At 37.0% G+C, this 18197-nt stretch overlaps 1 protein-coding gene across 14 annotated transcripts in view; it reads right to left on the bottom strand.

The window, feature by feature from the left end:
- Window positions 1–18197, bottom strand: part of VPS13B (vacuolar protein sorting 13 homolog B (yeast)) — a 631834-nt gene that overhangs the window by 531078 nt on the left and 82559 nt on the right. For all 14 annotated transcript variants that reach the window (XR_001364589.1, XR_001364591.1, XM_014550214.1 and 11 more), the window contains exon 16: window positions 17094–17275. Coding sequence is in view for 12 of the 14 variants with exons in the window: in XM_014550214.1 (XP_014405700.1) it covers window positions 17094–17275 (182 nt within the window). In the remaining 2 variants the exon portion in view is untranslated. The remainder of the gene's footprint in view (window positions 1–17093; window positions 17276–18197) is intronic.

Here is an 18197-nt window from a genome sequence, read left to right as displayed (position 1 = left end):
CTCCCCCCCCCCCCCGAGTGCACAAATTTTTGTGCACAGGGCCTCTAGTCCTATATAATAAAAGCCTAATGTGCTAAGTGTCCGACCACTCGAACCACCAGTCGCTATGACGCACACACTGACCACCAGGGGGCAGACACTCTGACCAGTAGGTTAGCTTGCTGCTGAGGTCCAGCTAGGACTGGGGTCCTATATAATAAAAGCCTAATGTGCTAAGTGTCCGACCACTCGTTCAACCAGTCGCTATGACGCACACACTGACCACCAGGGGGCAGACACTCTGACCAGTAGGTTAGCTTGCTGCTGAGGTCCAGCCTATAGGACTGGGCGAGACAGACCAGACACACCCTGAAGCCCTCTCATGGTCCCTCCCAGGCCCCGATAGTGCCCTGGTGTGGTCCCTCAGCCTGGCCTGCACCCTCTCGCAATCCAGGACCCCATGGGGGATGTTGGAAAACCACAGGCTAGGCCGAGGGAAAGCAACTATAAGAATATACTGTAATATAAGTTGTGTGAATGTGGTCTTTCTGTCAAAAATATCTTATTGTATTGTATTCAACTTTTCATTTAAGAAAGCACTTTATAGCTTATCTTTGGCAACCCTGAAGTGCCAGCATCACTACTCTTGTAGTTTAGGTCCACTATTAAGTGAAATAAGGGTAGCAGCACAGTACTACCTTGATAGTCAATCTGATAACCCAGACAGCTACTAAGTGACTAGAAGGCAAGTGGCAAACCCAGCATGAATATACTGGACAAAGGGATGATTCATGGGGCAGGACTGAGTGCAAAGGCACAAGATTTCATCACTAGTCAGAACAGTGTGCAATTTAAAACTTACGAATTGTTTATTTCTGGAATTTTCCCCTTCAGTACTTTCGAACCACAGCTGACTGTGGATAACTGAACTGTGGAAAGCAAAACCTTGAATAAGGAAGAGCTATTATATACCAGAGGTCAGAAAATCTTTTCTGGTAAACAGCCAGAAAGTATGTGTTTTTTGCATTTGTGGGCCATATACTCTCTCTTATAACTATTCAACCCTGTCAATGTAGGACAAAAGCAGCCACAGACAATATTTAAAGGAACAAGTATGGTTACGTTCCAATAAAATTTTATTTACAAAAACAAGCAGTGAGCCAGATTTTCCAACCCTTGATTTATGGAATGAGAGAAAATGCAAAAGCTGAGATCAGTTGTCAGATCAGATACCTGTCCAACAAGAAATAATGCAATAGGTATCCTAGCAGGCAAATATAATCCTATATAATAAAAGCATAACATGCAAATCGACCAAACGCCTGAATGACCATTCGGCAGGGGGCGAGGCGGCGAGCAGGCAGTGCCAGGCCACCCAATGCACGTGCCAGCAAGCAGAGGGAGGGGGCAGAGGGAGGGTTCGGCAATAGGGTGCGGGGGGGCCAGCACCATCCCTTGATCGCCCGCCTGGTCGCCTCCCGCAGAGGGAGGCCATGGGCAGTGGCAGGGCGATTTGGGGCAGGGCTGCCCAGCGCTGTCCCCAGATAGGCCTGCTGGGGTCACCTCCCGCAGAGGGAGGCCACTAGCAGCAGTGGGGCAACGGGGGGGTGGGGCAGGGAGCGGGCCTAAGCCATCAGTTGGACATCCCCTGAGGGCTCCCAGACTGCAAGAGGGTGCAGGCCCGGCTGAGGGACCCTTCAAGGGCATGAATTTTCGTACACCGAGCTTCTAGTATAACCAATAATTACCTTAAAACACACACACACACACACACACACACACACACACACACAGTAAGATGGGTAGTCAACAGATAGATGCCTTTATATTTCTGGAAACAGTGGAAAATACTACATCCACAGGGCTAACAATAACAAAAAGCCTCCAGAATCTACAGCAATCTGGAAAGGGAAACACAATTAGACATCCAGCAACTGAAATGGGAGTTCAACATAACAGCATGGTCAACTCAAAACTAATTTCAATCAGTAGAGCTAAGGCACATGGTCAAAGCAGGATTAACTACAAAAGGGAGCAAATGTCCCTGAGTCACCTGGATGTGTATTTCTTAAATCATCCCCAGATTAATGACAGGTCAGACCCAGACCCTGAAGCAGGGCTGATAAAAACGGGCAGAGATCATGTGTTCTAGCTGTAGGGAAGAGTAAAGTGGGTGTGGAATATCAAGCAGGCCCTTGAGAGATGAAAAATTACTAAAGAGTCACTGCTACTTATGAGAAAACAACACAAAAGCAGGTCAAGTCAGGTAGGAAAGAAATCAGTAGTTATTTTACTGATAAGTTCTGTTTTCCAATTTATATATAATATTAACCTCACATCACATGAAATTTTCTGTTTTTCCTCATGCTCAATTAAATTTTAGTAAGTTAGTGAATAAAGCTGTTTCTAATTACTCACTAATAAAAAATTTTGTCAGAGAACAATTTACTTTTGACATTAAAATCAGGAGTTAGTTATTGCATTTGACTATTAAAACTAATGGCCTATGATATTTACTTTCACTGAATATTTGCAATAAATTTTAATCCAGTTATCATGATTAAGTAGTAATAACTGAAAGATACTTCATAAGATGTGAGTCTAAACAATATGCACACTAGATTTTGTCAGAAACCCTCAGTAAAACAGTAACTACAATATAGAATGATGTATATAATCAAAGATTAAATATTATTTTTCCCACATAGACTGAAAATTCTTTATAAACTGGGTCCAAATCTAGCCATTACTAGGTTCTAAATATCTGTTGAAGCGAGCTGATATATTAATCACAATACCACAAAGGAGAAAGTAATCTGCTTGTGTGAATGAGAGAAGTATTTGCATAGGAAATACTAATACTAAATATTAATATTACATTCAAATAGGAAGGAGGTAATCAATCAGAGATTTTTTTCTTTCTGGCAAGTGCAAGAAAATGTGATGAACTTGGTAAGAGGGATTTGATTCAGCCAGAGGTAAGAAATGAGGGAGAAATGAAGCTGTGAGACTCACATCCTAAAGTTTAGGGTCCTGCCAGGACTCTTAGTTTATCCTAAAGGCAACAGGGAGCCCCTGGTAATTCATGACAGGAGTTATGGGATCACTCTTGTCTTCTTGGTACAGAGTTTAGAAATGCTGAGCCCAGAAGTGCCTGAGGAGCCAGATGAGGAAAAGGGGGAAGCTAAATCCAGCCTTGACAGGAGCACCGTCCAAGAGATCAAGTGTTTCCAGGGAAAAGGAAGAAGGGAACATGAGGCCACCTCCCCAAAATCCTTTCAACCCCAAACTGCTGACTGGCTCTGGTCCCAGTCCCACCATCAGCGTCTGTCAGGGTCTTGCCAAGAGGCCCCACAGAACACAATGCTGATGACTCAACCTGTTCAGTGCTTTATTGAACCAAGGTCCTAACAAATAACTCATCAGACCCTTGAAGCACAACCCTTCTCACATGCTGAGATTCAGAATCCAAAGGTGGCTGTCTTTATTGTCATTGCTTCCATGGCATTTTCTCTTGACTATTTCCAAACTTTGAAATGTAAAGATTGTGTCCCTATAGACACACATATGCTCCTGCTGCAGGCTGTCATGCTCACTAAAATACTTCCACAGCAGTTTGTGTGCATGTGTGTGTATATCATTGTGCATCTACCACTATCCATTCATCCATTCATTTGTTTGTTGGTCTGTCCATCAGTGAAAAGCAAGTTCTGACTAGTCAGGCCCCAGGGCTCAAAGCAGGGTAATCAAACTCTTCCAAAAAAAATCGGAGGAGGGAAGACTCCCAAACTCATTTTCCAAGGCCAGCATAAACCTCATACTAAAGCCAGATAAGGACACTACAAAAAAGGAAATTACAGACCAATAGGCCAGATGAATACAGATGCAAATCCTACATAATAAACGCCTAATATGCAAATTGACTGAAAGGTGGAATGACTGGTCCCTATGACACGAACTGACCACAAGGGGGCAGACGCTCAACACAGGAGCTGCCCCTAGCCCGCAGGCCCCAGGCCAGCCAAGGTGGGTGCTAGTGGGGGCACCCTGATCACCTCGCCAGTTGCCCCACAGATTAGCCCTGATTTCTGGCCAGGCCTAGGGACCTTACCCTTGCATGAATTTCGTGCACTGGGCCTCTAGCATTCTCAATAAAATATTAGCAAACCAAATTCAGAAGCACATTAAAAGGATCATTCACCATGATCAAGTGGGATTTATCCCTGGGATAAAAGAGTGATTCAAAAGATGCAAATCAATAAATGTGGTACTTCATATTAATAGAATGAAAAAAAATCATATGATCACCTCAATAAACACAGAAAAAAGCATTTTACAAAACTCAACATCCATTCATGTAAACATTGTTAACAAATTAGGTATAGAAGGAACATACCTCAACATAATAAAGGCCATATATGACAAGCCCACAGCTAACATCAAACACAATGGTGAAAAGCTTTTTCTCTAAGATCAGGAAGAAGAAAAGGTGCCCACTCTCACCACTTCTTTTCAACATAATACTGTAGGCCTAGCTGGAGCAATCAGACAAGAAAAAGAGACAAAAGATATCAGAACCAATGTCAATGCCAATAATTTTAATTTAAAAGGGGGGAAAAAATTTTAAAGGCATCAGAATCAGAAAGACCTCAAATTGTTTCTATTTACAGATGACATTTCATAAAAAGAAAATCCTAAAGACTCCAACAAAACCTTTTATATCTAATCAATGAATTCAGTAAAGTTGGAGGAAACAAAATTAACATTAAAGAATCAGTAGCATTTCCATGTACTAATGAGAAATTATCTGAAAGAATAATGAAGAAAATCCCATTTACAAAAGAACCCAAACCAATACAATATCATCCTATATAATAAAACCCTAATATGCAAATCGACCGAACAGCAGAACGAATGGCAGAAAGACTTGTGCTATGACACACACTGACCACCAGGGGGCAGACGCTCAACACAGGAGCATCTGCCTCCCCCTCCCCCCCCCCCCCCCCCAGAGGGAGGTGACCAGCACCTGCAGCAATCAGGGGCGGGGCTAGGCCAGCGAGCGCCCCACCTGTCACCTCCCACAAACAGCAAGTGGGACATCCCCCCGAGGGCGCAGGCCAGGCTGGGGGGCTCAATGTATTCTCTATGAAGATCTCAATGGTTTTTCTTTTACAAACGTAGGGGGAAAATCCTAAAGTTTATGTAACCAAATACACACACAGCCCAGCTGGCATGGCTCAGTGGTTGAGCAGTGATCTATGATCCAGGAGGTCACAGTTCAATTCCCAGTCAGGGCATATGCCTGGGTTTCGGGCTTGATCCCCAGGGTAGGGCAATCAATGAGTCTCTCCCATCATTGATGTTTCTATCTCTCTCCCCCTCTCCCTTCCTCTCTGAAATCAATAAAAAAAATTTTAAATTGACACACAGACAATGGAACAGAATCAAGAGCCAAGAAATAACACCCAAGCATATATAGTCAACTAATATTTAACAAAAGGACCAAAAATACTCAATGGAAAAAGATATTCTCTTCAATAAATGATGCTGGGAAAATCAGATATTCACATATAAAAGAATGAAACTAGACTCCTATCTTACACCATTCAGCAAAATTAACTCAAAATGGATTAAAGGCTTAAATGAAAGACCTGAAACCATAAAACTCCTAAAAGAAAACATGGGAGTTGAGAGGGAAGATCCTTGACATTGGGTCTTGGCAATGGTTTTTTGGATATGACACCTAAAACACAAGTAACAAAGTAAGAAATAAACAAATGCTGCTGCAATGAACATGACTGTGATGGGCAGACAGACAGACATGAGCAGAGCAGAGAAGGTCACCAGATGGAAAAGCCACAGGTAGCTAGCAAGGCACAATTGCAGGGTGAGACTCTGCCCCCCAGGGTGACCTTTCCTCCCCTAGCATATCACTTGTCAGGTGGTTTGGACTTACTGATCTTCCTCCCTAGAAATAACATCTAAGCCTCAGTTGTATTTCAGCTCCAGGCCCAGAAAAGCAAAAAAAAACAGACCGACAACCGAATGGCTGACCTCAAGGCCAGCTGCATTGATTTGTGGTTACCAGAGGTAGGTTATGAGGATTAGGAGAATTAGATGATGGTCAAAAGGTATAAAATTCCAATTACATGATAAACAGTATTGGGAATATAATGTACAACGTGATGATGAAAGTTAACATTTCTGTATGGTGTATTTGCCCAAGAGAGTAAATCCTAAAAGTTCTCATCACAAGGGTAGATTTTCTTTTTTTGTATCAATTGGAAGCAATGGATATTAACTAAACTTATTGTGGTAATCATTTTTCAATGTATGTAAGTCATTATACTGTATACCTTAAACTTATACAGTGCTGCATGTCAATTATATCTCAATAAAACATAAATGAAAAATCTGCTACACTAGCATATTAACAGAGAGGTCCTATACCTTTCATACAATCTGAACTTTTACACATTATAGGAGGATATCTCTAAAATTACCTTTTATATGGCAAAGTTAGTCCTTTTTGTATCTGCTAACTAAAGGTGGTCATGTAATTCGCTCTGTAGCAATGGCTTTCCCATTTTATAATCAAGATAACAAAATGAGAGTAAGGGTAAGAATTTATGGACTTGTGGGAAATGAAGGTGTCTAGCTGATAAGCTCCTATAACCAAGAATCACCCCTGCCCCTTAGTTACTTGGTCACCCAAGAAGTTCCCACATATTTTCCTACAATCAATCAATCAATAAATAAATAAATAAATAATGTTATCCCTATAGGAAAGATAGTTACGCATTAAATTTTGTTTTTTAAGCACTTGTAACATGTAAGTTTATTTTCCACTACCAGACATTCAATTTCCAAGCAGTTTCAGAAATACTCTATGTCTAACATGACAGCACTAAAATGTAAGCATATAATGTATGTACACAAAAACAGTACAATCTCAACTTGAGATATGCTCAGTTAAATCAAATGGTGGCCAAGACAGAAACATTAACAATAATGTGTAGTGCTATAGAAGTGTACCCCAAGAGAACATAGCTCAATGGGGTGTAAGTTTCAGAACACTGGGGACAATAAACAGAATTATGTGATGGAAGCATTAGAAGTGAGGAGCAGAAAATTTCTGGTATAAAATAAAGTACTCTGTTTTGGAAAATTACTCATAGGATAAAGAATGCTGACTCCCAAAATACATGTGTACAAGTGAGGTTCAATAAAGGAAACAGGATTCTGGCGGAACATTCATCTGCCCTCTTCTCTTTATTCACTTACACATAGAACTAGTCCATCTGATTTATTATTCATGACTGTGTTCATATTCAAAAAGCATTAAGCACATTCTTAATTCTCTAAACTATACTCATAGAAAAATAATTATGTATGTGGTTATTTCTTAGTAATTGTCAAATATACTGTATATAATCTCAATAACTACATGAAGGAAAAAGGAATCTTTAAATTCAATAAACATTCATATCATGCAAAATTTATATAGGGGCACTTTAAAAGTCACAAGATTCCTAAAAGTAATATCATTTTACTATAATTTAAACAACAAGGATATAATTTTACTAGTAGTTCTTAATGCAAATCTAACTCAACTCTTTATTTTTAGACAAGGATAAATTTATAGTCAATGCCTCTATCTGGAAAGAAAAATTTTTAACAGCTCAAATATATGTATTCTAGAACCACTTGGAGGTATATTTTAGAACTTATTGGAGATGTTTTTCAGATGGGATAAAACTGAAAAGGGGGAACAGAAAAAGTATATCACTATGCCTCAGTCTTTTTCCTACAGGGTTAAAGAACTAGTCAACAACTCCAAAACCTTTTTTATATGCACACCTGGGAAGAATACTGAATCCGTAACTTTGCTCAGAGTTACACTGATGTGGTTTTAGACCAGATGTTTAAATGTTACAGTATGTACATTTTCTTCCCCTCTTCTAAGGCAGAAGTAAAGTAAGAGGAATATTTGACTTCACTCCACAAGAGACCTATTTAATAGTTTGGCGGTTATGTAAGTAAAGGTAGCTTGGCTAAGTCAATGTTGACGACATACAGAACGACATGATCCTAATGAGTTGGAAAATATTGGCTCTCATGAGAATAGACCAGATGCTACTGAGCTGAGAAAGCTACTGTATTATTGAATTTCATTTTTATGAGGTAAAATTTATTATTCAACCATTAAGGTATCCCACATGAAATCTTGCATAAAAATACTTTTACAGTTACTTTCTGGAAAGTCGATTTTTATTTTAGCATTAAGACATCACTTAAATGAGGGATTCAAATGTCCATATGATCACCTTTAGCACAGATTTTGAAGTGTGTTAGTACTTTCCCTGCAAACATCAGATTAATGGAACTAGGCTATCAACAAAACAACGAACTACCTGAATAAGGAAAAAGTGGTAGCAAGTCCTTGTTTTCCTGAGAAAACAAAAATCATCTCTGACTTTGTATTTTATCTTCTGGAAAAATAAATAAGGATTAGAATTTCTATAATTTTAGTGCCATCAAAAACATGAACAGCAAAAATATGTAATTCAATAATCCCAACTAATAATACATATTCAGTTCAAACTTCTACTTTATTCTTTATTTAATTAAGTTTCCTGTATTTGCTATTCTTTTATTACTTAATTTCTAATTTCTTACTCAATTTCTGGCCTCTCCTAAATTTCAATAACTGAAAATTGAAAATATTCTTATTACCTGACAGTGAGAATAAGACATTCACTACACAAACATCTATATGTAGCATGCAGGTTAATAAAATTAAATGCAAAAAATTAAACAGCTAAATTAGCATAGAACTTTTTTATCATTTATTTTAATATCTTCTAATTTTATCCTGATTTTTGTAAGAACTGATGAAGAAAAATGAATCATTGGAGCTTTAAAGAATAACTCAATATTCAGATAAATATTTACTTAAAGCCTCTTACATAAACATATTCACAAAAAAGAAACTAAAAAAGTGATTCAATAAAAATTATCTCTTGTTTTTTTGATGTATAACGATATAGGATTTGTTAAAGAAAACATATTTTCTTCCTAAAGGCATGTTTTAGTTTTGATGATCGAAATTATATTTGATATCATATATCTGAAGCACCATTACTAATCCAACATGTATGATGAGAAGACTGAAGCACAAAGTTTTTGCAAATTCTTTTTTATGACTCAATAAAATGCAACAACCTAATGTTACTTGATTCTACTTATACAGACCTGTTCAGTTATTAAAAGGAAAAAAATAATGTTAAATAAGTAGTTTTTTAATAATCAAGTTAATAAAATAGTAAAAAATTTTGTACCTGTAATCAAAGAATAAAAAATTTTTCTGTAGTTTGGTTCTTTATGTAAGAATGCAGAATAAATGGGACACATATAAAACTTAACTATCAAATTAATTTATTTCCTTTGAGTTAATAAAATTATTTATATTATTCCACAACCTAATTTGGTTACCCTTCGCTAAGAGTGCTGTGTTATTATAACCATGGAATCAATAATCAAGTTTTCTTACATATCAAGATTTCAAAATAAACATTTTTCACATTTAAAATGCTCCAGAAATGTCTAACACTTTACATGTACATGTATACTGCCCATAATCCTGTGCTGTTCCTCTTGCCATTTCTTCTTAAATGGTATAAAAAGCAATACAAGCATACCTCAGAGATATTGCAAGTTAGGTTCCAGACTACCACAATAAAGCAAATATAGCAATAAAGCAAATCACATAAATTTTTTGGTTTCCCAGGGCACATAAAAGTTATTATGTTCTTACTATATTATAGTCTTTTAATTGTGCAATAGCATTATGTCTTAAAAAATAAACAGATCTTAATTTAAAAATACTACACTGCTAAACAATGCTAACACATCATCTAAACCTGCAGCGAATTATACTCTTTTTGCTGGTGGAAGATCTTACCTTAATGTCAATGCCTGCTGACTGATCAGGGTAATGGTTGCTAAAGGTTGAAGTGACTGTGGCAATTTCTTAAAATAAGACGACAATAAAGTCTGCCCAATAGATTGATTCTTTCTTTCACGAACGACTTCTCTGTAGCATGTGATGCTTGATGTTTGATAGCATTTTACCCACAGTAATTCTTTCAAAATTTAAGTGAATCTTCTCAAAACATGCTACTGGTTTATCAACTAAGTTTATATAATATTCAAAATTCTTTGTTGTCCTTTCAAGAATCTTCACAGCAACTTTACTAAGAGTAGATTCCTCAAGAAAACACTTTCTTTGTGCATTATTAAGACGCAATTCCTCATCTGTTAAAGTTTGATCATGAGATTGCAGCAATTCAGTCACATTATAATTCTAGTTCTCTTGCTATTTCTACATCTGCAGTTACTTCCTCCACTGAAGTCTTTAACCCCTGAAAGTCATCCATGAGGGTTGGAATCAACTTCATCCACACTCTGTTAATGATGTTATTTTGTTGTCTTCCCATGAACCATGACTGTTCTTAACGGCATTTAGAATAGTAAATCCTTTCCAGTAAGTTTTCAATTTACTTTGCCCAGATCCATCAGAGGAATCACTATCGACAGCAGCTATAGCCTTACAACGTGTATTTGTTAAATAAGAATTGAAAGTTGAAATTATTCCTTTATCTGTAGCCTGAAAAATGGATGTTATGTTAGCAGGCATGAACACAACATTATTCTTGTACATCTCCATCAGAGCTCTTGGGTGACCAAATGCATTATCAATGAGCAGTAATATTTTGAAAGGAATCTTTTTTCTGAACAGATCTCAACAATAGGCTTAAAATATTCAGTAAACCATGTTGTAAACAGATGTGCTATCATCCAGGCTTTGTTGTTCCATTTAGAGAGCACGGGCAGAGTAGATTTAGTGTAATTCTTAAGGGCCCTGAATTTTTAGAATGCTAAATGAGCACTAGCTTCAACTTAAGTCATCAGCTATAGTTAGTCCCAGCAAGAAAGTCTACCTATTCTTTGAAGCCAGGCATTGACCTCTCCTCTCTAACTTTCAAAGTCCTAGATGGCATCTTCTTGCAATAAAAGACTATTTCATCTACATTGAAAATCTGTTGTTTAGTGTAGCCATCTTCATTATTTACCTTAGCTAGATCTTCTGGATAACTTACAGCTTTACATCAGCACTTGTTGCTTTCCTTGGCACTTTTATATTTTATGGAGATGGCCCCTTTCCATTTTTAAACCTCATGAATCAACTTCTGCTAGCTTCAAATTTTTCTTCTGCAGCTTCCTTATCTCTTTCAACCTTCATAAAATTGAAGAGCAGAGTGGGCCTTGCTCTGGACTCAGTTTTAGCTAAGGGAATGTTGCACTGGCTTTATCTGTGCAGACCAATAAAACTTTCTCCACATCAGCAATAAGCTGCTTTACTTTCTTATCATTCGTGTGTTCAGTGGAGTAGCACTTTTAATGTTCTTCACGAACTTTTCCTTTGCATTCACAGCTTGGCTACTTGGAGCAAGAGGCCTAGCTTTTCACCTATCTGGGCTTTCTACATGCCTTCCTCCCTAAGCTTAATAATATCAAGGTTTTTATTTAAAATGAGAGGCATGCAACCCTTCCTTTCACTTGGACACTTAGAGGCCCTGTAGGGTTATTAATTGGCCTAATTTCAATATTATCGTGTCTCAGGGAACAGGGAGGAGAGGGAGAGAGACAGGAGAACGGCTGGTCAATCCAGCAGTCAGAACACACACAACACTTATTAAGTTCGCCCTCTTTATACAGGTGTGGTTCAGGGTGCCCCAAAAGAATTAAAATAGTAACATCAAAGATCACTGATCATACATCATCATAACAATTATAGTAATAATGAACAAGTTTGAAATATTGTAAGAATTATCAAAACGAGACACAGAGATAAGAAGTGAGCAAATGCTGTTAGAAAAATGGCACCAACAAGATTTTCTGGACACAGGGTTGCCACAAACTTTCAATAAGTGAAAAAATAGTATCTCTAAAGTGAAAAGCAATAAAATGAGATATGTCTGTACTACATTTTCTTACTAAGGAATTTTAAAATCTGAAAAGCATATAATTGATTGTTATCAAATTATTGTAGTTCTTTCATTGAAAAGATACGAGTTTTTCTCCTTTTTGTTATTCAGGCATTTCTCACTCCTATCCTCTTTCTAAAACCCGAATTTTAAGAAGGAGTCACAAAAGATTTTAATGCCTGTTCTCACACACACACACACACACACACACACACACACACACACACACACACAAAAATAGAGCAATAATTGCATGTACTAATAAAGTACATCTTTCCTGTTTATAAATATAATAAACATAATAGAAGTTTCTCTTACTACATTATATGCATTCTATTTGATCCTACTTGATTCTTTTCAAGCTCTTAGTAGTAACCAACAAAGTTTATTTCAAACCCCAGTCTGCAATTAATAAAATGGGAAATAGAAATTCAATTATAAGTGAACTTTTCTGAAAATGCCAAAAACTATTAAAAATTCAGATAATAGTGTTGTTTTGGTGGTGGTAGATGAAGCACATACAAAAATTTCTTACTGCAAGCAGAACATGTTGAAGAATAGGAATAGGCATGGAGAAAGCAAAGATAAAAAGAGAAGAAATGAATCTAGACGGTTACCATCACTAAAACTGTTGGCCATGGGAATCAAGCTGAGTAATAAGTATAGGTAGGATTCTGTGATAAAAAAAAGTTTGAAAGAATATAATGATAAAGACCAAGAAGTAGGATCAACAACAAAAAAGAAACAAACCAATTCTAAATGATAACAAGGTCCAATGTAAAGATGTACTTGAGGGTACAAATGAGAGAAAATTTAGACAGAAGGTGTGATCATCAGGAAAGTGAAAAGACAAACCACAAGACTGCAGAAAATGTTTATAAACCATATATCTGATAAGAGACTTGTATTCGAATATAAACAATTGTGCAACTTAAAACAAAAGGATACATAGGCCAAGTAAACAAAGACCTTAGTAGACATTTCTCCACACAAAAATATATAGTCAGTAAGCATAGGAAAAGATCCTCAACCTCATTAGCCATGAGGGAAATACAAATCCAAACCACAATGAGACACTACTTCCTTCATACCCAGATGGCTACAACCAAAAGAAAGGTAATAAAAGTATGGTGAGGATGTGGGAAAACTGGAACTCTCATACAGCACAGGTGGGAATATACAATGGTATAAACAGTCTGGCAATTTTTCAAAAAGTTAAATACAGAGTTACCATATGGCCCCACAATTCTACACCCAGATATACATCCATGAGAAATACGAACATGAGTATATGTCCACACAAAAACTTGTAGATGAATGTTGGTAGCAACAATATTCATAACTGTCAAAAGTACAAATAATCCATATGTCCACCATCTGATGAGTGGATGAACAAAACGTGGTATATACACACAATGGAATATTACTCGACAAAAAGAGAAATGAAATATGGATACAAGCTACAATGGACAAACTTCTAAAACAGTACACTAAGTGAAAGAATTTAGTCACAAAGACTGTATTTGAGTGTCCAGAATAGGCAAATCCATGGTGACAAAAAAAGATTAGTGTTGACTAGGGCTGGAGCATAAATGGCTCAGGAGTGATGGCTAAAGAATGTGGGACTTTTTAGGGTAATGACAAGACTCTAAAATAAGACTGTGGTGATGGACACAGAACTCTGAATACACTATACGCTTAATACTGTATACTTAAAAGGGTGAATGTATGGTATGTGAATTATAGCTCAATAAAGCTGTTTTCAGAGAGTACAAAAAGAATGAGAAGATGGAGAGAAACCAAGGTAAGACATTTCTGGTTTGAGAGGGAAAAGGCGGAGAGGGGGAGGGTAGGCAAAGACATGAATGTGGAAAAATGCAGTTTTTTGATGATCAAGAAGACAAGTATAGTGTTAAATCCAAAGGAAAAGACTGATTTTAACTTGTGGTAAAGCACTCATTATCAAAGGACAAAGAATAATGTAGGAGAGTATTATCAAAATAGAATTATATTCAATAAGGACAGAGAGAAAAGCCACTAGAGTGAAGAATAGGAAAAAACACTGGATGTTGTGGGTTAGTAGTAAGAGAGCAAGATGTAGGAAGGTAGGCTAGAGACACAAATTATTATAGAAGTTGAGGCAGGAACATTGAAGAGAAGTACTAGTATTTGGCTTATAGTCAACTTTAGAACAGAAGAACAATGGTTCTTCTTCCACACATTATCAGAATATAAGTCTGAAAGACTCAAGAATGTACACAGCCTACATAATCACTTAATTAATGTAGTAAATGAGAACTAGCTATAATGTAAAGCAAAGGATCACATGCTTAAACCAAACATATTAAACAAAGTTTAACAGTGCTGAGTATTGTCTATTAATAGCCCATAGATGCAAGATAATAAAATGCTAAACCTTACACCTTAAATATATATTTCCTAGATCTTAATAAGGTAGAAATTTTGGAGACAATACTACAAACACAACATCAAGAATAAAATGAACAAAATAAGACTTTGGCTAGCAAAAGAAAAACAAGATAACTGGGCATTTGGAAATATGGCTTATTAAAATTATTTTAGCTGATCCTTTTAATTCATCTATTACAAATTTTACAGCTGCTTTATTTGATAAAAATAAACTTCCTCGGCAGAGGTGAAAACATCCTAACAGCATTCCACTTTCCTCAATTCCCCTAATCTGCAATAAATCAGTTCTACACATTTTAGGTTTCTCAATGATATGTGATTCAGGTTATGTGATTCAAATATGTGATTCAGGTTATGAATCACATATTTTATAGTTACTTCTTTGATTGTTTTTAATACCTGTGACTGCATTCTGTTAAGGCAAATAGTTTCAGAATAAGAAATTTTAAATAAAATGTTTTTTAATAGCACAGTCCACTTGATAAATTTAGAAAAGGAAATAGGGGTTTAGTTGGGTTTAAAAAAAGGAAAATTATAAAAGTAATTAAAATCACCACCTGCTTATTGATATAAATTGTGGAGCTAGGCCTGCAGACACAAAAAAATTTTAAAATAAAAAAGGTAGATTATTATTGTGAGACAATAAACCATAAAAACCCTGGAGAGAACATTACAGGAAACAGAAATTTGACGAGCAAAAAATTAAATTAGGTAAATTCACAGTGCTAAATAGTATCAGCAATAAAGGCCTCACTGTAGTAGGCCTCGTGGATAAAGATCTAAAAGAAAAGATTTTATCCAAAAAGTAACTCCACATAAAATAATGGCCATATGAAAAGCAATACCACAATGTCTTGGTCCATTTGGACTGCTATAACAAAATATCACAATCTGGGGTAGCCTATAAACAATAGAAATTTATTTCTCACTGTTCTGGATGGAGGCTGGGTGCCAACATGGTCAGGTTCTGGTGAGAACCTCTTCCAGGTTGCAGACTGCTGACTTCTCTCTGTGTCTTTACATGGTATAAGGCACAAGGAAGCTCTCTCTGGCCTCTTTATAGAAGAACATTAATTTCATTCATGAGGACTCCACCCTCCATCATCGAATCACCTCTCAAAGACCCCACTTTCTAATACCATTACACTAGGCCTTAGAATTTTCAAAAGATGAATTATGGTGGAAACAAACATTCAGACTATAACACATATCTAGTCTTCTTAAATATTCATCAATTCAAAAACTTTTTTGAATGAAACAAAATTTATATAACATAAAATTTACCCTTTTTAAAGCGTACAATTAAGTGGAATTGAGCATATTCACAATCATAAAAACACCACCACAATCTAATTTCAGTACATTTTCACTACCCCCAAAGAAACTCATATCCATTAGCAATCACTTCCATTCCTCTTTCTCCTCACACTCTGGACCATTAATCTACTATATGTCCCTGCAGATTTGCCTGCTCTAAGCATTTCATATAAATGAAATCATAAAATGTGACTTTTTACATCTGGCTTCTACTTCTTAGCATGCTGTTTTCAAGGTTCTCCACATTGTAGCATGATTCAGTACTTCATTCCTTTTTATGTCTGAATAATATTCCATTGCACATTCATCGGTTATAGACATTTGTGTCGTTTCCACGTTTTGGCTATCAAGACTAATGCTATGTGATCTCTTTTACTAGTATATGTGGAATCTAAAAATGTCAAATACATGGAACAATGGTTACCAGAGCCAAGGTGGTAGGGATAAATGAGAGATGTCGGTCAAAGGTTACAAAGTTATGTAAGATGAATGAGTTCTACAAATCTAATGTACAGCATGATGACTACAATCAGCAATAATGTATTATATACTGGTTTTGCTAAGAGTACATTTCAGGTACTCTCACCACAGGAAAAGATTTGTAACTATGTGAGGAGACATAGATATTAATTAGTTTGACTATAGTAACTATTCCACGATGCATTTCAAAACATCATGTTGCACACAAAAAGGATAATTTGCTTACCAACTCTTAAAGTATTATGATCAAGTACTAGTATTTTAATCCATTCTACCAGCATAATCAAACATATTGTATTTGTGCTTGATTTATTTATTATTTCAAACATACAGATTGATCCCCTCAAAAGTTATCTATGTAAGGCCAAAGCATCAATTGTACAAGGAGTAGGTAAAAAATAATCTCTTGCAATTATAAAATACTAGAGACCCAGAGCGCGAAATCGCGCGGGACCCAGACCCGCCACGCCGGCAGGACCCCAGACCCGCAGTGTGCGAGTAGCTCGCCGCCACGAGCCACCACACTGCATGAGCCTCGAGTCCTGCCACGCCACGTGAGCAGCAAGCAGCTCGTGGGCTGGGTGGAGGGACCAAGAGGTGCTCCATGCACCTCCTGGGGACTGATCGTTTGGTAGTTACAGTGTTACGGCGTTACAGCCACTGGCCTTTTATAATATAGATATCCAGAAATTGCTGGCAGGGAACACAACTAAATGGCTAAATACACTACACAATTTAAGTTGAGCAAGTTATAAGTATAGATTTGAATGATAAAATATTAGTCACAACTAATTAGAATTTTCCATATACTTGTCAAGAAGACTGTGCTCTTACCCATAGTTTGGAAAACTTCATTCATCAAAGCTTCATTCACTACTGAAGAGCTGACACTTCCAATATGAGACCAACTTTGATATATTGCTTGCAGCAAAAGTGTCTGTGCTCTTGTAGCTTGAATTGTAAGATTTGGAAGTTCAAATATACCTTCAGTTATAGCAATCTGAGATCTTTTAGTCCTGCATAAGAAAATAGAAATAATAACAATATAGTAAGTAGTATTTACAAACAACAACACACAAAATGAATTAAGTTGCGAGGGAAGAATTGGTATACATTAGAAATACTTTTAAAATAGAATTATCAAATAGATACACAATTCTACTAACTTTAAACAAGTTTCACTATTTCAGATCTTACATAATAAAATATATAGATACAAAATAAAGTAATTCATACACATAAATTCTGCTCATGCAATTATACTTTGCAAAAGTCAATCATCAGAAAAAAAACAGCAAAATAATATTTAACACTCAAAGAGAATTTACTAGCAGATATATAATGTTCTAAATATCTTCTATCAACTATCTCATTAAATTCTTCCCTAATACTCTTTGAGAGAGGTTTTATCATTATCTTAATTTTTAAGATGGGGAAAATAAGACACAAAGAGATAAATTATGGTATCAAATACACAGCTATTCTGAGATTCCATCTAAACTTGACTCTGGAAAGTTCAATTTCTGGAATCTATAATAATAAAAGCATAATATGCAAATCGACCTAATGGCCAAACAGCAGAACGATTGTCCAGACGACCACTGTATGACACGCACTGGCGCCAGGCCAGCCAAGGCAGGTGCAATGCAATTGGTCGGGGGGCCCGCCATCGCCCCACAATCGTCCCGCAGAGAGAGGCCCAGGCCACCGGTCAGCAGGGCGATTAATCGGGGGGCTCCGTGATCACCCTGCAGAGGGAGGCCCAGGCCACCCTCTGCGGGGCAATCGATGGTGGGGGGAGGGTCTCCGCAATGGATCACCCCACAGAGGGAAGCCGAGGCCACTGACCGGGGGGCTATTAATAGGGAGGGGGGCTCCGTTATCATCCCAAAGACAAAGGCCCAGGCCACCCTCTGCAAGGTGATCAATCAGGGGGCT

The sequence above is a fragment of the Myotis brandtii genome, unplaced genomic scaffold, assembly GCF_000412655.1.
Source record: "Myotis brandtii unplaced genomic scaffold, ASM41265v1 scaffold59, whole genome shotgun sequence".
NCBI classification, from domain to species: Eukaryota; Metazoa; Chordata; class Mammalia; order Chiroptera; family Vespertilionidae; genus Myotis; species Myotis brandtii.
The sequence above is the reverse complement of the archived record's forward strand: the minus strand, read 5'-3'. Positions and strand labels throughout refer to the sequence as shown.